Source organism: Strix uralensis, chromosome 7 (genome assembly GCF_047716275.1).
Source record: "Strix uralensis isolate ZFMK-TIS-50842 chromosome 7, bStrUra1, whole genome shotgun sequence".
Classification (NCBI taxonomy): Eukaryota; Metazoa; Chordata; class Aves; order Strigiformes; family Strigidae; genus Strix; species Strix uralensis.
In genome coordinates this window covers 42,812,544-42,835,300 of record NC_133978.1, presented here as the reverse complement: position 1 = coordinate 42,835,300, position 22,757 = coordinate 42,812,544, and the positions used below count along the sequence as shown (strand labels likewise).

General features: G+C 42.1%; 1 protein-coding gene across 3 annotated transcripts in view; it reads right to left on the bottom strand.

Moving 5' to 3' along the window:
- The window catches only part of INPP5A (inositol polyphosphate-5-phosphatase A), a 251,562-nt gene that overhangs the window by 59,290 nt on the left and 169,515 nt on the right, over nt 1-22,757 (bottom strand). For all 3 annotated transcript variants that reach the window (XM_074875636.1, XM_074875638.1, XM_074875637.1), the window contains exon 9: nt 19,748-19,832. In XM_074875636.1, the coding sequence (XP_074731737.1) occupies nt 19,748-19,832 (85 nt within the window). The remainder of the gene's footprint in view (nt 1-19,747; nt 19,833-22,757) is intronic.

The following is a 22,757-nucleotide window of genomic DNA, read 5'->3' as shown; positions in this document are numbered from 1 at the left end:
GTTATTCTGCTGTCAATATTTGAAGAACAGAATCCTGTCTTGATATTGATTTCCTAAAGACTTTGAATCATTGCCTTCATAATGCATATATTTTAAGGCAAGTGCATGCAAAAGGTGGAGGTGAAGTCACTTATTGAATTAAATCAATACAAGCCACCAGATTGGCGATTATCATCTAGTATTCATTTTATATCATGTAGAATACCTGGTAGACAGAAGAAAAACAGATTTCCATCCCACTTTGACAACCTCTAATTTAAATCTCTTGCATACTCTGGCCCTTTGGCTTGCTCAAGTTCAGTTGCTGTCACTCAAGCACTCTTAGCACCTACTTGACTTTGCCAAGGCTGGTAGTGTCTAGGGAGCACAGTGCCACCTTCTGCCATACCTCTGTGGTTCCCACAGAGGGGCAGAGAAAGCGAGCAGTGGCAGCTCCATCTGGAGGAGCTTCTCCAAGGGAGCTCAGGGGCTGTGCCGCAGGAACTTCATGACTCAGAAAACCCCAAACGACAGTGGGGAGGAAATACGAGATCCATACATTAGTCCAACTGTATTCAGGTTAAGTTTGTCCTTCTGCAAGGTTAATGACAGTACTACAGTTACACTGTGTTCAGTTGCAGACACAGGAAGAATTAAAACTGGTTTAGTTTTCAGGGAAGCATTAGAGTTATATGAATCAAAGTAATCTAGGAATAGCATTCTAGAAACACAAGGTGATTTCCATAAAGAGTTCATCCAGTATACACACGTCTTTACTGTCTCTACGGACAGGAGCGTGGTGCTGCGAGTGCCACACCAAGGGCAGCGAGAACAGGAGTTTAACGTAATCACCAGCAACGGTGCTGTGGTCCCTACTGGGATTTTCGGGGTTGGAGAGTAAACTAACCACCTGCTACCATCCGAGGGCTACTTGCTGGATTCACTCCAGAGTAGATGGGCTGGTGTAAGAGGATGGAACTCTTCCTACAGCCACTCAGCAGTCGCCCTGCGCTCAACCACAAGGGCAGGACTCAGCTCCGCGGCCTTGGTTCTGTTCGTGACCAAAGCTGGCGTGGCAGGCGCTGAGAAGCTATGCTGTGTTAAGAGCTCAGGAAGACTTTTTTTCTCCAGGAAGCTGATTTTCCCCCTTTTCTGTCAGGAAAGCAGGAGAGGCTGAGCACATCGTTCTGCACCACTGAGATGCGCTGGAGCGCTGCCTCGTTCTGCGGCCTCTGCGCCCACGGGGAGCCTGCGGCGATGGGGGAGCACCAGCTCCACAACGCCAGCGCCAGGAGGGAGAACCCCCACACCCGGGGGCATCTCGGATGAGCCCTGGCCCATTCTACAGATTTTTTTCCACACTGAAGGAGCAATTTCTAAGGAGCACAAAGGGGCTGACCCTTCGTATACTTTCTGTATACTGTTTATGGGACTCCAGAGTGCCACGGCCGAGGCTGAACTCAGGATTGCTCCTACCAGGATGCCATTTCATTCCTTTTTCAACCTCTACTAGAAAGTGCTATTTAACTGTTACTGTTTATTTATCCCACTGAAACAGCAAGTTACAAGAGTGTTTGGAAAGCCTGCCAGAAGAAGGGGTCCTCTAACTACCCAATGGTACATAAAAAATCTCCCCAAGGAAACAACAAAAGCCAGTAGAAGCCAGATGAGATATCCTAATGACTTTGCAGAAATGTCCACGTGGGTAACACACCTTGATCTTCCAGAGGAAGTCACCATAAAGGAATATAGTGATTTGCAAGGATTTTATTGGCATACTCTCTTCACTCATTAAAGGAAAAAAAAAAATCTATTCTATGATTGTTGAGAATAACATCAGACTGTATAGGTCAAAAATTGACTGACATCACTCTGGACAAGCATTATTGAGACACACAAAGAGGCTGTTGTGCCTTTAAGCTTATGGTACATTGCAATGCAGTAAATGAAAAGCCACTATTATGAGGGGATGTTTATGTCAGTATCTGAAACAAATCTTCTTTTTACTAGGATAATACTGTCTTAAATTGTTAACTGTTGATCAGATAAACAACATGTGATAAAGATCCTATAATATCTTCTCATACAATTAATTTTAACCCTTTAATAGCTTTACATTTTATTACACATTACTGAGCCTTGTGGAAGCTTACACTAGCTGTAAATAACATCCCAACAGAGTTCTTGCATAAGCAGTAATGCAAAAATTCAGGATTAGATTTTAAATAATGTAGAGATTAGACGCTAAAATTTTCACAGGAGATAATGTATCAGTCACTACCAGGAACTCACATCCTGCCTCCTTCCCACTCCTCACAAAGAAAGCCTTCTAGGCTTTGTGGTAAGAAGAAACTAGTTTGATCTCAATGGTCAGACTGTAGATTTAAGTGATGTTTCACGCAGTACAGCATACAGAGAACCTCTGTGGCGATGTACTACCAAGACAAAGGTGACACCATTTCAAAGACACAGCATGCACAAGACATACTTCTAGTTGTCCTTCAGTCCTCAGGCAGGATTAGTGAGAAGCAGCAGAATGGCCCCAACACCCCCACTTCATCCCCTTGACCTTTGCAGCAGGTAGCTGAAACAAATGGCCTTTGGGTAAGGGGAACATTTAAAACAGCGCTACCCATCTCCTCTCCTATGCCTCAGAGACATAAAGCACAAAATAAAGCAATTTACTACAAAATGATTACCTGAATCTAGCAACAAGATGACATGGAGTACGTTTATGAAGCTGGTGCAGACGGGTGGAGCCCCTCCTTCAAACCCCATCCTGCAGTGGGACTTACCAGGCACAATCTCTGCTGTGCTCCCCAGATCTGAATTTGCCCCTCGTTGGACAGACGTGATGGCTATTAGCTGGGATGGAGTACAGCTGCTTCAGAGCCACCCGGGGCTCTTCACGAATGGCTGGAGCACTTTTACCTGATCTTGAAACACCCATGTTAGAAAGAATGGGACTTCAAAGTATTAGCCCCTTTTCAATTTTTGGTTCACTCACAGGAGGAAGGGAAAATCTTGAAAGGTCTCAACCTAAAAAAACCTGAATCATCGCATAACTGGCCAGGAAGCTTTTCATACTTTTTAAAAAACTTTTTTTTTTTTTTTTCCCTCTGAGAAGGAGCAATATAAAAATTATAGCCGATTTGAGATTCCTGGATTGTCATTTTGCATATTTTGCTTTGAAATGTCAAATTCTTCTCTCAAATTGGGACCGGGAAAAATTATATATTATGGCAAATCCTGTTCTGAGAAAGGTAAAATTGCCATCTGAATTATCAATATTAATAGGGGTAGATTTGTGGATACATCACGTGGATTGGAAAAATCAACGTTTCCTTTAATGATAAAATATAGTGGAGACTTGTATCCAATCCAAATCTTTCAGAAATTATGTTCTCCGCTACCACTGTGTGAGTCTTCCTCAGAAAGACGGATGAACAGAAGCTTCTTGCCTATTTATTACCTCTTTGCTACAGAAATAACACAGGAAGTACCACGAGGGAGATGGAAGTCTAACAAGCTGCACACGCTTATTCCAAGTTGATGAGTAATTAAGGGTGTGTTTTCTGAACCCTCTTAAAATTAATACTGATGTCTACGCTGATTTGAAGTAAAACAGGGACTTTCAAACCAGATCCATTTGCTTGTAAAGCGATCTTAATGCAGAGAGGTCTGAAGAAGCCGGAAGAAAGAGAAACAAATTAAAAATCTAAGTCTGCCAAAGAGCTTTACATGTATGCCTACATCATAAGGTTACAACCCAGGATAAAATGTACTGAACACCTTTATCTCAATGGCTTCATGGCAGAGGTCCCATGAAGAACCGAACTCAGGAGAACCTATGTTCTTCTTGCAAAGGGCAATTCAACAACTTGCTGACGAGTAAGTATTCAACTGTGGAAATACGTAATCATGGTTTTTATTTCTGCAATTTTTAATGCATGCAATTTTTAATGCATGTCTGAGTGGGATGGCATCAAATAGAAATAATCTCAAAAGGGATTTATTAAGTGATAATTATATATTCAGAAGCAGGAATGTGTTTAAAAAAGGGAAGAAATGGCATGGGCAGGGAAATGAGGGCTACGAAGTACACTGGAGTTAGTGGTAGTTTGCTTTGTTAATGGAATTTGGTTCAATTACTAAATACAGTTGAAAAATTTAGTCTGGAAAGAAACTTTGCTCTGGTACGTGGCTTTCAAATTGGAGGATTTCTTTAACTAAAGGCTGCACATATTTTTACTCTTTCTCAAGCCACTGGGTTTATTTCCATTAAACATTACTAATATCTTGTTTTATTTAAGGCAACTTCACCTGGATCTTGAAAAGCAAGAATGAATAAAGTTTTTAACAGGTCAAAAAGTTGAAACTCTTGAGATACTCCATCCCTGAGTGTTACTACTGATAAGGGTAGTGGGTTTTGCCATATACTACACTATCAAGGCATGAAAGGGTCCTGGGCCCATTAGCCACTGTAAAGCAGAGGTGTCTGAACTACTTCCCAGTGGAGTCAGTGACTACCATTCCTACCCTAAACCTCTGAAGGAAAGCTCTTCCTCTCCCCTAGAAAAGCAGGACATTGCGTATGAGTTTCCAGTGGAGCTGAACAAAGCAGAGCAGCTTCCAGCCACTGCAAGGCCATAAAGCAGCACTGTGTGGCGTGACGATGGATGCGGAGTGACACCGTGTCCTGCTGCTGACACGCAAACCAGCCTGTCCTGTGGGAAGATGCTGCATGAACCGGGCCCTATGAAGGGAGATGCAGTGGCCTTCTTTCACCCAGAAAGCTCTTGTACCATTGTTACATACAAAACCTCAAGCCACATGAATCTGAAGATTTCTACCTGTCACTACACAACAATTTAGATAAGGTGGCCTTCACTATAAAGGAAACAGAAGTGATTGAGATTTGAATTACACACCAAACAACTTAATGCAACAGCAAACTACTGTCTACACAAAGGTGTCTGCTTCCTGACTCACCAGTGGCCCATCACAAACCATTCTCCTTAAGTACTACCCGGTTTACCACTAGTCAGTGGTAAGGAGGTGTCACTGTAAACTTGATAGCAATGACAGGGTTTTTCTTCTGTCAACACTAGATGTGTGTCCAAATCCAAATAAAAATAAGGTTTTTCTTTTTTCACAAAATATCAATCTTGGTTCCTTAGTGTACTTTTCTCCCACTTTTGAGAATGACTATTTTCAGATAAAAATCTATTAAACACATTTTCCAAATGTTTTAACATAGCAGCACACATATCCAGAGATTGTGCGTATTCCGATCATCAACTCTTTCTGTATTTCTGACTCCAACTCAAGAATAAAATTTGCTATTGCAACAGGAGTTCCTGTTCCTTATCTTCAGATGGATACCACGTTTTTTCTTCTCAATTTTGTTTTTGATAAGCAAGCAAAATATCATTCTATACTACACAGTGTATCCTTGAAAAGATTCCTTCTGTGCTTCCATTTATGACCATGAAAATAAGTATACATATGCTTTTGATATACTGCTGCAAGTATTCAAAGCACAAGCTTTTGTTTCCCTGCTCTTCTTTTATTTTATACCATCAATGGGTGCCTTTCAAATACTAGTGCATAATTTGTTCATAGATGTTAACATTTGGTATCCTGGTAAACAACCAGGAATAAACCAAAATGTAAAAAAAAATGCATCTTTTTTCCAGGTACATCTATTTCTTCTAAAATAACATAATTCTTAGATGGAGAGAAAGATATTTTGCAGCATACACCCAGGTGATATTTTGCCTCAGTTGAGTTGATGAGTTTCTATACTAGATGTAAGCAGAAAAAAAAATTAATAGGTGGCTTTAGTCAAATATTCATTACAGACTTTCACTATGCATTACAATACTCCATCTAATTATTCCAATTACACCTGCTTTTATAAAAATAATTTTCAAGGCAGGGTATCATTAATGGTTAGTTATATGTGTGGTTCCCTAGCTACTGTCCCTGCAACAGGACGAGCCCCCTTGTGCTGACTTACAACAAACCTTAAAGACAAGCACGCAGCGAGCGCCACCCGCATCCTGACCCAAACGCTGCCGGCGCTACGGGGGCAAACCCTGGGCACTGGCAAAAGGTTTGGCAACAGCTCTCAGGCTCTGTTCTCGATGAGTACGTCATCAAGCAGAAATTAACCTGCACTCCTATTAGACAGACGGTTGTTAAACCTGGGAAGGGTGCAGCAGCTACCTGGGACCTGGCATTAGCATCTCATTAACTGTGAGCCACTGTCAAGACAATTTTCCTACGTGCATCTAAATAAAGTCTCAGCCTCTTGAACCGGCCAAGCTTGAGGAAAGCTGCAAGGGCTCCCTTCAGGCAATTCTGTCTGCTTCGAGCACTGCTCCTCGTGCTGCCAGGCACCCAGCAGCCCTCGACAAAGGACTCGCGTCCTCCAGGAGCTTCCTTCTCACCCCTCCACGCCCCCCACTCAGTACACAGGACTAGTCCCTGAACCAGAGCCGCTCAGAAATGGAGCTTGCCCTCAGACGCCCCCGTGTCCTCAACGCTAGCCCACGGGCCAGTTGGTGCATCCCCAGCAGCGAGTGGCCACCAGCGGGCAGAGGGGGGCTCGGTGGCCCCAGGGCCACTGTGCCCGCAAGGTGGGGCACGGCCGGCATGGCAGCAGTCAGCGCCGGGCTGGAGACGGGCGCTGCTGGCACCGCCGTCACCCGCCGTCACCCGGCGCCAGCTGAGCCTCCCAGCTGCCAGCCGCTGCCATGCAAGGCGTCAAACATACCCTCCGAACAATCACAGCAGCAGAGCCCAGCTTATAGACTGCATTATTAATTAATGACGCTCGGCCCTATTAGAAAGCGCAAGATAATTATATTTAATTTGTGTACGTTTTAATTACAGCCCTAGCAGTGCCAAATTTGATCAACGTATCATCTTTTCTGTTCTGCTCTGTAACCGTGTTTGTATTAATTTGCATCTGAAACAGGAGGAGCTGCTAAGCCCTACTGGGTATAGAGCTCCTTTTCGTTTTTAAACAGTACCATCTTTCACACCGTGCTGCTGCGCGAGACCTCTGCCCGCTGACAACAGTGTTGTCCTTTCCTGTAGCCACAAATTAAAAGCAGGTTTATGACCACATGCTGCTAGACCCTCCAGGGCCCCAGAGAAGGCAGCCAGAGAACAATTCATTCACTCATCTCTCCCCTTATCTGTGATGGAAGTAGAAACAATTGCATCATTTAATTTACTATTGCAACGAGGATATGGCTCATTGGCCCCTCGTTGTTTTGAAGATGGATTTAATTAACCTCCTATGAATCTTGCCAATAAGTGTGGCAGCATCAGCATGGAATGGAAGATGTCAAAATATCAGCTGCAGGGACAGGTAATCAGTATTTCTCAAGCTAGCTCTGCTGAGAGGACTTAGGAGTACAGAGTTTTGGCCCCAGCAGAAAGCTAAGGAACGTACTGAGTTAATACCCTACTGACTTACCTCTGGGAATCCAAGCTCACATTCGACTTACACTACTGAGAAAAAGAGAGGTAATTGAATAATTCCTAATAGCCACATATATCTTTAATGCAGAAGCCATTCGCAATCACTGGAAAATAAATAATTGCAATTAACTACACTGTTAAGTAAATATACAGTCCCTTGGGGAAGCAATCTGCATGCTTTTATAAGTCTGGCTACAATATGAAACTCATCACAACGTCTATGAGAGTAATTTATAACGAACATTTAGCAGGTGCCTCAGATGGGTTACTGCAATTTACATTCATTAATAAACCTGTCCTTATTAGACCTGAAGTTTTATGCATTTTAATTTAATAAATCTTTATTACATTTTCATTTTACAAAGGATTTTGTTTCCAATATTTCCTAGAATCAGTTTACCTTGTAAAGAAAGTTAAAATCTTTATGAGACGAAGTTATTTAGAAGGAACTATTTGAGCAGATAAAACCAATCCAGGATCTTACGTACATTTCTGACCGGAATGAAAACACGATCTGAAGCTTGTAAGCTATTAAGAATAATGTATTCCATGGTATGCAGGTTTATCTCAGAAATAAAGCAATGTCATTTTTCTTTTGTAAGGATGGCTGAATATCACTTTACTGAAGGAAGAAGGGAACCCTATTACGGTTTTAAACTACCAGCCACTATGGAGCAAAAGAACACATTAATTGAAGAACACAAGAAAGAAAGAACAATTCCTTTCATACACGAAAGAATGGGCTCTTTTGCATGATTTGTAGCACTATACTAGAAGTTTTCCTCCCTAACTATTTAAAGATTTAATAAGACATAACGAGGTTTTGATAGTCCTGGTTCAGTCAACATTTTGTCATGCTTTAATTAATTTGCTGCTTTGTAAGAAGGGGTCTGCTTGTGGTAGCACTTGCACACCTGTGCCTCTATATTCTGTCCTGCTGTACAAGCTGCTGGAAGAGGGTCTGTTCTTCTCTTACCAACCACAATTAACTATTCTTCAGTGCAGCAATCAGCCAAAAGACACATACCTCATCTCAGAAACACCTAAAGAGGTTTGGGGTTTTTTTTGTCTGTGAGATTTTGAGAGGTTTGGGGGTGTAATTGTAATGTTAAAACACTGTGTGAAATGGCACTTTCGTTGATCTAAAAGGATGCATTAATCAGCTTCAGCTCTTGCAGAAAAGACAGAAGTTTAGACTTACAAACATTGATATAAGCCTATAATAGGTAGAAATAGGTTTGTTAGCTGTTGACAGTTTTCATTGCATCAGTATTTCCAACCCTTCCAAATATATTCAACAACTCATGACTACAGAGCAATAAGGTTGAGATCAGCCTCAAAACCTGCACAAATCACCTGAAAATGTGTATTATTGCTACATGTACGTTCAGTATCTACTCTGGCATCACACAATAGACTATGAAATGTGTACCAGACACAAGTTTCACCTCTTGCAGATTTTGGGTCTCTAAGGAGAATAAAATAATCTAATTATATGCCCAAACACCAAAGGCTAGTACATAGGTGTTGAAGTTACACTTCATAACCCAGACTACTAGCAATTTTACATCACCAGTTCTTGACCACATTCTTTCTCATACTCCTACTATTTAGAAAAAGATTACTGTTCCATACACGTTTTCTTTCTTGTCTTAAGACCTAATTTCAATACTTGCTAAATAAGAACAGGAGAAGAGCTGTAGCCATTCCTGCTCTCCATATCTCAACCAGCAAATAGAGAGACGGGGTGGAGATGTGGAACCGGGTGCAGAACCTTTAGAGGCACGGAGAGAAAGGGAATGAGTGGGCTAGAGAGGAGACTGGGAGAACACCTACAGGTAAGATAAAAGTCTCAAAGAGAAACAAAAGGTCTTTTTCCACGGCCCCCAAGGTGGAAATCACATACCAATTCAGGACTGGGATAAGCCAGCACCCAGGTACACACTGATGGCTGACAGCCGAGACAGGGAACCCTTCCCCAGGCAGTTAGTCCAACACACAGGTGTTTGGTTTACAGGCTCCTGCCCTTACTAGTTGTGAGCTCATTGCCACGTCTGATCCAGTTGCTGGAAAGGTTTCTTCCTTCTTCAACTACTGTCACTCCACGTCACTTCTCAAGCCTGTTGTGCAGAGGGCCTTGGGATGTCATCTGTTCACCTTCCTTCTTAAAACACACTTCTGCTTTCTGTTAGCAATTGCCCATTTCTCATTTGAGCCAAGACTTCTGCAATTTCAGCACCAAATCACTATGCAGTTATTCATTTTCTCATTCTGCTCCATGTGCAGAAGGAGGAACCAGAATTAAAGCAGTGAAAAGAAAAGACTGCCATCTTTTTTAATATTTTGAGGCTAAAGACTTTTAAATAAAGGGGCTTCTCCATGCCCTAAAATGGTTTTACTGATGCCAAGCACCAGACAGCGGTGATGCCAATGACATCCTTGAGACTTTCCATTTTACCAGTGAGAAAGGATCCAACTGAGAAGTTTTCAGCAGTCTTAGCTGTTCAGATAAACCAGATGTGTAGGCTGATACCCTGCTGTTCAGAAATGACTCGGCATGAGGACAGCGTGCTGGGCTGCACTAGGAGCTGCCCGCAGGGTGAGGGAGGGGACCCCTCTCCTCTATTCCAGGCATGGGCCTGGAGTACTGGGTCCAGTGTACAAGACGTGGGCATACTGGAGAGAGTCCAGAGCAAGACCATGAAGGTGACGAATGGACTGAAGCATCTCTCATATGAGGACGTGCTGAGAGAGCTGGGACTGGTCAGCCTGGAGAAGGCTCTGGGGGATCTTCTTCATGTCCATAAGCACCTGGTGGGAGGGGATGCAGAATTCAGAGCCAGGCTCTTTTCAGTGGTGCCCAGGGACAGGACAGGAGGCAATGGGCGCAAGTGGAAATGCAGGAGGTTCCCTCCGAGCGTGAGAAAACACTTTTCCACCCTGAGGATGACCAAGCACTGGCACAGGTCGTCCAGAGAGGTTGTGGAGTCTCCAGCTGTAGGGATATTCTAAACTGAACCAGACACAGTCCAGTACAACCCGATCCAGGTGACCCTGCCTGAGCAGGGGGTTGGACTAGATCTCAAGAAGCTCCTCCCAAACTAAACAACCTGCACTCTATGATTAGGTCTGTCTGAAGATCAGTCTGTCAGTCAGGTGTGAACCAGCATGAGCAGACAGGTTCATAGTCTAGTCAAAAGAGTAAAACCAACTCAGTGATTTCCAACCATAATTCAGGATCTATGAACTTGAAAAAGCACATGTCCTAAGCACAGGTTTCCAATACATATTCTTTTCTATTTCTGAAAATGCCTTCTAGTTCCCCATTACAGATTTGAAACATCAGCTATTTTGTAAATACTGCAGCCAACACAGTCCCTGTGCGATCTTTGTGATCATTAATGTTGTATTTTCCTTTATCAGTGTTTCTCGGCAAGTGCATTACTACGCTGAAATGGTTTCAAAGAACATAATTTGCATAATCTCCACTTTAAACATTTTCCAATTTAATGATTTTTCAACTGTAATCACATTTTCTGCCATATTAATGGAATATTTGTGGTCACAAACCCCAGTATCACCAGATTATTTCAAATCACTGAAACAGATTATGTTTATAAGGAAATAAGAATGAAAATTGTAGTTATGGAAATTATAAAATGCTTAAAATAGTAAGTATCATTACCATATGGATTCACTATAGAAAAATGTTTCTAAGTTTTTGTTTTAATTTAGGAAATTGCTGAGGAAAAGATATAGTGATAGCTAGAAGAAATGTCATATAAAAAGTTTGTTTTCTGAAAATAATCTTAAAATAAACTGTGTTAAAGAGAACAATATTCCAAAAATACAGAACATGATTTAAAAATAGTTCAGTGCTTCAGATGCCATGCTATGCTGCCTAGAACTACTGTCGTACAGCAGATGGTTCACTTATCCTGCGCTGAAGAATTCAGCAGCACCTCCAAGAGCTGGACCACTTGACTATGAATTAAATGGATGCAGCTGAGATCTTAAATGCCCATGTCACCACTGTCTAGAAAAGGTAACAATGTCTAGTTTGGTTTTGGATAGGGAGGCAGAATCGCATATGCCCACACTTACTTCTTCATGCTATGTCAGTATTTTTAATACAACTAAACATTAGGAATTTCTCCTGGAATGCTCACTTGTCAAAGCAAAAAAAAGTCAGAATTGTAAAAAAAGAAATGACTGCTGTGTTTGTAACAAGAATGTGCAATTCTTACATGCACTTTTCCTGATGTGTTCAAAGCATCTTCTGCAAATAATATTTAGTTGAAAAAAATACACACACACACGCATATATTTGCATCTGACAAGACAGCCAGATGATTAGTGATGACACCAATATTGCAAGAGGACAGCAAGAGCCTCATCCTGCCAGATGAGCAGTTTTTGTTCAGGGAAGCACACCTATAAAGACAAGAACGTAATCAAATCTCCACATCCACCCACAGCCTGACCACCTCACTGAGAACCAGGTTTCCAAATCAGTGCTAATTGCCTAATTAGCTATTAATCTTTTTGATGACCATTACTAAGGGGTCATTTGTTGGCTGGAGTTTGCAAGATCCCAGTTACTACACAAAACACAGGACTCCATAATGAAAAAGTTTGACTTAAGATATTTCTTCAGATTTGAGTAAGATCTAAATCAATTACTTCAACATATAAAGCTGTTCATCAGCTTTTTTTTGAACAAAAGATGTTTGCTCAAAGGAGGGAGAGAGAGAGAGTCTTACAGAAGGAGGCCTGTGTTTTGCAGATGAACACGCCATAGAACAAGCACACCTGATAAAAAGATATGATGCCACTGCTGTCTTTTTCAACGTGGAAGACCACACTGTGCCAAGACTGTATGATCAGATGAAAATGATGTGATTCATTGCAGCATCAGCAACGTGGCAGGAGCTAAAAAGTCATGCTAGAATGAAGATGTTCCTATTTTACTGAAAAATATAAAGTCAAATGGTCAGAGGTGGCTGAGAGGCACAATGCAAATGAATGATGTAGCCAGACAGGCAACTTCTTTATGAGCAGTTATTACCTTTTAAAAAACATTTAATCAGCGATTCCAGTTATGGCTTATCAAATGGCTGCTTGGCAGAGGTCTAGAAAGGAAGTGTCTCGGTTGAATGTAACCCATTAAGTACACAGGGTAGGTGAACAAGCATGAATTCCTAGCTTTAAGATGAGGACTTTGCTTCTTATTCTGCAGATAGAGCTTGAAAGCTTTTTGTAGGCCAAAATGACTGGAATCTCCAAACAGCATTTCTGTTGCCACCTTTAGAAATGTTCATATATGATACACTTCATCCCTCTCCAGCTTACCAAGCTACTATCAACTCTAGCAAAATGTCCTTTAGTGAGAGAAAAATGAAAACTGGTTTTTCTGGATACAAGTGAAGGTTATGGTTTATCTTGAGCAAATGCATTTTGTGATTAATAGGACTTTCTCCTAAAGACCTACGGTTTGCATACTGAACTTTCTATTCCTGAGCTGCAATTCTTAGAATTGACGAGCACACCATTATCCTTCTTCTTTTATTGGAAGTACAAGGAACTTTAAGAGACTTTTGAATCAGCAGTCTCAGCCAGAAACAGGTTTTTATTCCAAAACAGTCAAAATAAGCCCGGTTTCTTAAGCCTAATTGTATTTTCCTAAGATGGACAAATAGGATTAGTAAGGTTCATAGGTAAACATTTCAATGGATAACTAATTTTTTTAAAGAACACAAAAACAGAGTAGTTCTCAAAGATTAACCGACAGTTACTATGGCCAGCTGACAGCAAAAATACTCCTCCTTGGTCTAAACCCACCTAACACTTGAATGGTGATTTAAATAAAGCAAGACTGGTAAACTGCCTCACTGAGATAGAAGGAAAAGGAGAAATATTTCCACCGATGACCACAGACAAGGCTGAGAGCTGTGGTGCTCCACGCTGGTGCGGGCTGTAGAGAGAGGAGGCAGCTCTCGACCAACGCGCCGCATCAACCACCGAGTTCCAGCAAGTGCTTGGACGAACAAGAACAGGAGCGCTCTTTTTTTAAAAACATCTGCTCTAACAAACAAAGGGGAAAGGGCACCTCTGCATGCTAAAGACACAAACTGACAGCCCGCGCAGGATGCCAGCGCGTAGGCAGCACTACAAATTTACTGATGGGGGTCACGACCCTCCCACTTGCACTTCCACAGATCCATGTGAATGAGGAGGCAAGGAGAGATTTATGGGACCGATTCTGCCTCCACATTTACACTAGCAAGTGTTTGTAGAGTTTACAGAAAATATTAGATCCTAATAAGCTGTTTCAATTAGAAAATTTTTAAAATATACATATAAATGGTAAAAGTGGAGATTAGCATGGCCTTGGAGCCATGACAGCATGAAACCCTGTGTGGTCCACAGCAGTCACAGCAGGTGACAAGCTGCTGGCTCTCAGGGACAGACAGAAGAGAATTAACTTACTTCTTCCATGCATTCACGCACAGGAACTTCATTTCTATGATTTCCCATATCAAACAAAAAGAAGCTACCCTCCTCAGTTCTCTGTAATAAAACCCCTCACTTACCAGTTTTCTTCCTACCCTTAATGTCCTTCAGAGATTTTAGTATCCTAGTTCTATTAAGCTGACAGCCAAATAGTCTTGTTTAATTTCCAAACCTCCAAGCATTTACCTTATTACCTTTTTTGAAGAACCAGAACACTGATTCATAGTAATTTTTACATTTCTGGAATAGTCTTCAACTTCAGCCTACAGTATACCTCATTGCTGCCGCAGATTTCTTTAAAGTCACCTCATCAAATCCCTTTTCAATTCAATTATAGAATATAATTTCCAGAAATAGAAAAACTACCTTTGTCACACACACTACTATAAATTTGCAATGTATTTCTGATAACCACAAAAATTACAGTGACCTATCTGTATAATCTTTAAAACATGGGGAGAGCAGAACTTCTGGAAAAATTATAGGAGAACCATCTCCTGCACAAAGAAACATCACAAATTCATGTTTCTATGAAATGCTGCAACAATACCTGTATTAGAGACCTTGCAGAGAAGCTGATGCATACTAGAATTCATAGTCAAACTAATATAAAAGGTTATAGTAATTTTGTGTATGTTGTAAACACTTCTATAACATGCAGGGAATAGATGTGCTGGGAGATACCTGGAAGCAATGGACAAATAATTAGAATGCTGTGCCACCCAAAAAATCTAGCATTTATAAAAAAGTTCAGTAGGTAAATCTTTGAATTCAAACAGCAGCAAAATACTTGGCCAGCTTTGCATATGTAGGATTAACTGAATTTAGCTGACCGTCAGAAAAAAAATAAAGGTCTTAGAGCATACCTTAAAATGATCAAAACCTGAGGAAACGTAAATCTTTCTTTTGTATGTATTGCTTTACCAAATACAGTTCCTACTTAGTTTATTTTTGGAAACACTTCTGGCACGAAGGATGATGAACTGAAGATATTCAGCACTAAATGAGCAATTCAATGCCAGCAAGACCTATCCCACACTGCAGTGCACAAGGGTCTGTAATTGGCTGGCCTGAACGGGGCTACACGGACCTTCAGAAAGGTGGTGCCTTCTGAGAGGCTGGGCTGCTAACAGAAGATTTACAGTAACAAACTACACTGATGTAAACACCTTACAACTAGATCAGCCCAATCCAGAAACTATTCATATCCTCAAATCCACAGGTACAAGCAACAGTGCTCGCAGTTGCTCATGACGTATCAGTGCTGAATGCAATATATGACTGAATCACAATTGATTTCTGACAAAAAAAGCTGGGAGAAAATGGATTTTTTTTTAAAAAAAACAAATGATCATTAGTCTAACACGCCCAGATCTCAGAAAACATAAAATCTAAATTATATGGATTAAATACATCACTGGATTTGGGTGCAAAATCACCTGCATCCTCAGAATGCAGTTTCGGTATGAACGGTCACACTGTTCAAAGCTCCAGGCTCAAGTCTCAGATAACTCCACTGAGTTCCAAATTTGCCAGAAGACCTTAGCTTCTGCACAGCTTTCTTGATTTTTGTGGATGTTTTTTCTCTGCGGCCTTGCATCCCACAGTGGCTGCACCTCCCGGGCAAGCACAGCCAGGGCAGCTTCGTTAAGGGGTAGTGAGTGACACCCTGGCCCTACAGCACCCGAACTGTGACAGAGACCACGGGGTTGAGCTGCTGATGAGCTGTGCCGGTAACGAAGTGTCCTGGTTTAACCAGGATAGGGTTAAGTTTCCCCAGCAGTGGCGGGGGAAGCTCTAGCCGGGTTATTCAGATACCAGATACCATGCGGACGTCACATCCTGGCAGGTCACATTTTCCTGGCGCGGAGCGCGGTGCGCTCGTGGTTTTGTACATCGTGCTTCAAACTGCTGTATTTGGTAGCTATTTTGCTCTGTTCATTGCTATCACTATTACTGTTATTGTTATTGCTGTTGTTGGTTGTGTTGCTATTGCACTGTTGTATTAAACCTTTCCTTATTTCAGTCTTGGGGCTTTGTATTTCACTCCCTTTGTGGGGGAGGGGCAGCGGCGGCCTGGTCTCAGACCCCGGCAGAGGCTAAACCACCACACGAAGAAATGAGGCCATGTTTGTTCTTCAGCCTGTTGGCACCGTGAGCCAGAGTGGTGATCTGCCAGGGATCCAGCTACAGACAAACTTCTGAGGCTTATTGCTACAGCAACACCGAACCTTTAGAATTAACACCTAGTAGCATTTACACTTCTGTATGTTTATTTTTAGGAAAACAGTGGTTGGGGGCTTTGGCCTGTCCCAAGGAGAGGGTGGCATCAAGCACATCCTACGAGATCTCACAGCCAAAGCTGAGGTGGGGCGTCACTGGCCGAGACACCCTGACCTCCTCGATGCCTGGCACACACCCAGAGCATGCAACTGGCCCAGACTTCTGGAAAACCACTCGTGGTTCCAGGTCCTCTCATGCTCCCTGTATTTTGAATCACACATCAGCCCAAGAAAACCAGACTAAAATAGAACCTTATCACTGGCCCTTTTCAGGCTGAAGACAACTGCAAAATGCTTTAAATGGATGAGCTGCAGGTATTTCTTTGAACATCGTCATGCCAAGCTACAAATGATGCTCGAACTATAATTCAAATCTACTATAAAACAATTGTATTCACTATGCTTGTTATGCTACAGACATCCTATTTCTCTCTTGCCAGTTCATCCCTCTGGACAACGTGCTTGTTAATGCACACATGGATCTCAGAATCGCCAGAAGCCTTTACCTGGTTTATTGATCCCACCCCAGATTACTCCAACAACAGTAAAGCAGATTTTCCTAGCAAGGAAATCAATATGACTTTAGATTAAGGTTCCCATAAAGTGTTTAATAAATTATATATTAATGACTTATTGTCTATTAATTATGAATTAATAAGCACAACATTTTTGGCATCTGATTTAGCACACTGCACTTCAGTGTCCGGACTCCACATCTGAAAGACCTCTCAGATTCTCCCTTTCAATGGCTTAATTGAAAAATCCTTTAGAAATACATGTTATTCTTTGTGTTTGGTATAAGCATAGTCTACATTTCCACAACACATGTACTGCTCCTAGCATCTTCGTGTCCAAGCGTTCAGCACACTGTGGTCTCAAGAGGGAATTCAAAAGGTCAGCAAGAAAAGCAGAGATAAATTTAGTAATATATACAAAGGTGACAGGTCAATGGCTTAACCCTTAAAATTCCTAGTATTAACTGCACTGCTGAACAGTCAAAAGAACGGTTAATACCAGTTTGCACAGGCACGCATTTAAAACGCCAGAAGGGACCAGGATACTTTCCTACATGAGCACAGGCTAACACCGTGGCTGACACTGGGTGTTAGAGAAGCAGCCACCTGTGGCCATTTGTGTTTCTGTTCTGCCACTGCCAGTTGTGCGCAGCCTTGGTCAAGGCACTCTGCCCTCTACCAGCTTTGGAAAAATGGCACAGCTGAGAAACGCCATTTATAAACTAGTTTGGGAAGTGATTTGGGATTGGATCTTATATATCTTACATGCAATCAAACCATTAGGTCCCATCTAGAACAATTCTTCCTAGAAGTGGCCTGTAACTCTGCCCTTCCACATTATCCTTCAGAAGCTGATCTGTCTCCTAGGAGCCCAGACTTTACTGTCAAAACAGAGCGCTGTGTGCTTACCATTGATTCATACATGACTGTTCCAGTGTTAAGATGCTGTCAAAGACACACTGCCTGTACTATCACTTCTGTATAGTAAACTGCATGAGACAACCATTTCTCAAATCTTTTGGATCTTCTGACATACCAGTTTATGAACTGTACCAAATGCAGAAGACTACAAAACAAAATTAATATGACTTTAACTGTGCATACGTAAATTACAACTGGAAGTTTCTAGATCCACTTTAATTATGTTTAATTAATGTTGCAAAGTAGCTGGGTGAAGTTCTGGTTAATGGGGTATGCTACTTCTCAAAAAAAGCAACAGAAAATATGTATTATTCTAATGCTTTTTACACTCACACATGCATGCCCCTTATCTAGGAAGAACGGGTAAATGAATTTGATTCATCTTCAAGTTACACCTTGTGTGCTCATATGCAAAATTAATTGACACTGGGAAAGCATTCACAAGATGAGAAGTCCTGTGTCAGGACCCAGAATCAGCTGTACTCTGACTACCTGTTGGGCAGTCACTCAGAAGGCACCATCTGTGGCTAGTGACATTATTTTGTTAGAAGTGGATTGCTTTGAAACTCACAGATATGAATGTAGGAATCTTAATTCTATAGGTAATAAAGAAAGCACTCTCTGCAGTTTCAGTCCTGCAGACTGCGAGGGAGTTAGTAAGTTAGGAAGAACTTATAGTGCCCTTCATCAGTACTGGGTGTAGGAGATAATTCTGCTGCAGCATGATTGATAGAGGTGCTCTCAGACAGGAGTGTTCTCAATAATACTATTGCACTGCTCGTGAATAATAAACAAACAGGCACAATATTTCAAAAACAAGTAATCTATAAACGTTGATGATAACTATGGCAACCACGGTGTAGCAGAGCAGGATTTAGCCCCTAATATATGCAGTACAAAGCTGCATATTCTGAATCTGTGACTTGAGTTTCATTTCAATTATGCTTTAAGTTTGTTGGTTAAATGATTGCAATGCATAATGGATTCCAAGAAGGAAGTTATTAGTTACATACGCAGTGCTGTAATGTCAAACTCCTGTTTTTCAACAGATGAAGGACTAATCATCACATCAGGAAGGAGAACTGCACCACACTGGGATGAGGGGTAGCCAGCCTCTGACACACAGGCCACTTAACTTCCTGCTGCTTCATTTACAAAATAAAAGCTTTTGGTTTAGAAGATACATGCCTATCCTCAAGGACACCAAAAAGACACTACAGTATCTCTGAGAATTAAAGTGGGAAAACCATGAGATTAAATTCATTTTCAACCTGGATATTATTTCTGACCCCATGTTACCTGGAGCTGAGCTTTAGCAGTAAAGTCAAGGTAATCTCCACTCATGAAGAAAAAGGTCTACTGCATTCTTTTTGGCTGTATACAAGTCTTCCAGTCACCCTTCCACACTGAAATGCTACTGTCACAAAGGTTTGCACAGACGTCTGCTTGTATTTTCCAAGTGTGGAGTTCACCACTGACATTTAGGAAACATCTCTCTTTTTTTCCCCACAGAGCAGAAATATAAACCAGCACTTACTGTGCCTGCAGTAAATGACTGTGAGATTCACTGTGAGCTGGAAACATACAGCAAAAGTCACAAACACACCACAGAAACGTGGCATCTTGTGCTGAAGCCGGAAGCGGTTTCAAACGCGGGATCTGCGTGCCTGCCAAAGGAAGACGCTCCCGTGTGCACTGGGCAGACTCCGGGTCTCATCTCAGAGAGGCACCCACATTTCTCCTTTCCACCCGCAGGATTGCGAACAGGCGGCCCCTGGACACTGCAGGCCACCGGCGTCTGCAGTCGGTACGTCACCACTGCTACTGAGCAGAAAGGCAGCTCCTCAGCTGGGGCTTTTTAATTGCTTCAGCAGATTCACAACACATTTTTAGTTACCTGTCAGATGTTCCTGTTAAAAGTATTCTTACTGTCAATATTAAGATCAGTTTGTTAAGTCATTTTTAGCTTTTCCACAGGAAAAAATATTTGAGAAATAAAACCTGGTAGGGTCCACAACAGAAGAAAAATAAAAGTCCTACCTCTACTACTGCTTTGGCATCCAGTCTAAAGTTGAAATCTCCAAAGACAAAATATGAAACTTTCTCAAACCGCTGATCTATAATTCTGGAAAACAAAACAAAACAAACCTGTCATTCAGCTTTACGTATATGCGAGGATGCACAAATACACACATCTTATCTTCCAAGAACAATCTCAGAAACAATTACTGGAACAATCGAAACTACCTGTTTATACTGGAACAATGTATTAACAATGTTTTTGGGCTGATTTTCTTTGTTTAGGCAATTCTATCTCCAATCCCAGTAAAATAACGCATCTGATTTCCCATCTGGCCGAAAGAGGAATTTGGAGGAAAGCAAGTTTGCAGCAGTTAGAGCAAATAATGCAGAACCGACATTTGGGCATCACAGAAACCTTGAGGACATCATGGAGGTACTCAACATCTTTGAAAGTTTAAATATATGGCTTTGGGCTGGGCAGCTAAGAATTAGGAACCTCAAATTAGTGGCCAATTCAAAATACATCTACCTTTGAGTTTACTTATCTGCAAGATTGTGATCATAGTGTTTACCAGTGTTTGTCAGAACTCTAAGAACTGTATGAAAAGTGACATGTTAGGGCTAAGCATTAATCATCACAGCTGACAGAGATCGATCTACGAGGTTTCTCCCGGCTCAGTTACAGTTCTCTGAGAGACAGTTCTCTTGTTTTTGTTCAAAGAGGTTTTGTTTTGTTTTCATTTTCACCGAGGTTGCGGCTAACACCCAAAAGGTGGTATTTCCAGATGTGGAGTAAAGATTGGCTTTTTTTACAAGCCTTCGCTCAGTACTAAGCAGGGAGATAAGGCATTACCACTCACCTTTCAAATCTTGTATTCTTAAAGGTTGTTATTATATTATTAGTTTTTCTATTATTAATAACAATTGACTGGCACTCTTAATGTTCAATTCTACATGCTTCCTGAGATCTTGGCATTTGGAAATCCACCGATTCATGCTTAATTTCAAAACAGGAATCAATACAATTAATTTTCTATCAGTAGCTGAAGAAGGTATGAAATACCTGAAATGCGACTGCGACAGCTACAAAGAATATACACAGACAACACACACAAAAAGCTGCAATGGTGTACTAGATGTACAATATACAAGAAGTAAGGAACAAATGCAAGGCAATACCCTGTGTACATGCTGGGAATACATAAACATGTAAGCGTTACGATGCCAGAAACCCCAGCTGAGCCAGAGGCAGACACCCGTAGAGATAGGTAAAGGATTATAAAGTAATGCACACAGTAAGTAGGCTTCCTGGAACAATACTGCCCAGCAAGAGGCATTCATTTCAAACGGCTTCAAGAGTTTTAATATGTTACATCCATTTAGACTTTTCAAAGCTACAAAGAGACACAACATTGGGTTTACAGTGAGATACTGCTTCTCCTCTTCAAAACATCTCACATTTTTAGTCAATGGTAATCTATTATGCAAGTAATATTATTCCATTGAAAAATTAATGTGCATTGGACCTGAGGTAGTATATTGGGTTTGCGTGGCAAGGTTTTGGTAGTGGGGGGCTACAGGCGGGCTTCTGGGAGGGGCTCCCAGAAGCTTCCCCATGTCCGACAGAGCCAGGGCCAGCGCCTCCAAGCCGGACCTGCTGCTGGCCAAGGCCGAGCCCATCGGTGACGGTGGCAGCACCTCTGGGACAACGTATTTAAGAAGGGGAACAACAGCAACTGCAGCCGAAGAGAGGGGTGAGCAAAGGTGAGAGAACAGCCCTCAGACAGCTGGGTCAGTGAAGGAGGGGGAGGAGGTGCTGCAGGTGTCAGAGCAGAGATCCCCCGCAGCCCGTGGGGCAGCCCCTGGTGAGGCAGCTCTGCCCTGCGCCCAGGGAGGGCACCGGGGGAGCAGAATCCACCTGCAGCCCAGGGAGGACCCCACGCCGGAGCAGGGGGATGTGCCCGAAGGAGCCTGTGACCCCGTGGGGAGCAGGGGAGGAGCGTGAGGAGTCCTCCCCCCGAGGAGGAAGGAGCAGCAGAGACAACGGGGGATGAACTGACCACAACCCCCATCCCTGTCCCCTGCGCCTCTGAGGGGGGGAGGAGGGAGAGAAATGGGGAGCAAAGCTGAGCCTGGGAAGAAGGGAGGGGTGGGGGCAAAGCGTTTGTAAGATTTGGGTGTATTTCTCATCACCGTACTCTGATTTGATTGATAAATTAAACTAATTTCCCCAAGTGGAGCCTGTTTTGCCCGTGACAGTAATTGCGGGTGATCTCCCTGCCCTTATCTCCACCCACAAGCCTTTCACTGTATTTCCCCTCCCCTGCCCAGCTGAGGAGGGGAGGGAGGGAGCGGCTTTGGGGGGCACCCGGCCATCAGCCAGGGCCGACCCACCACAGGTAGTGATCATTTGAAGCAAAATCTCTTGCAAAGACTTACCCTTTGCTGGTATGAAAATCTTCAAATCTTCCATTCAGCTGACAAATTATTGCAGGTACTGTTAATAAATACTGTCTACTGTCAGCTCCCAGCAAGCACTGAGAAAAACCTGTCACTCTTGACCTGTACATAACATTAGTTTGATTAGTGCCCTCATGGCACATTAAAGGAAAATGAGGACTTAAAAGTTAAACCATTTACATTACCACAATTTGCTAACACTATCACTGCAAAATCTGATATGCAACTTATACATAAGAAAAAACTGATTTTACTTTGCCAACTTTCCTGATTCATATCTCAGTTTTGGCTTTGCTCATTGCCATTTACTGCTGACAAAGAAATGACAGATACTGCAGGAATGACATCAAGGTCTAGAGAAGGCCTCTTAAAACAAATTGATATTATGAGAATGATGCTTGTGATTGTATTATGCAAAGACTTATTTTCCAAATAAACAGACTATTCCAAAAATAGCCATTTAAAATGTCTCCTAACCGATGAACAAAACAGCTGATTAGTCTGCTTCTGATCAATTAATTAAAATTCAGTCATTTCATAGTCTTGCACATTACCTGATTTAAACGTG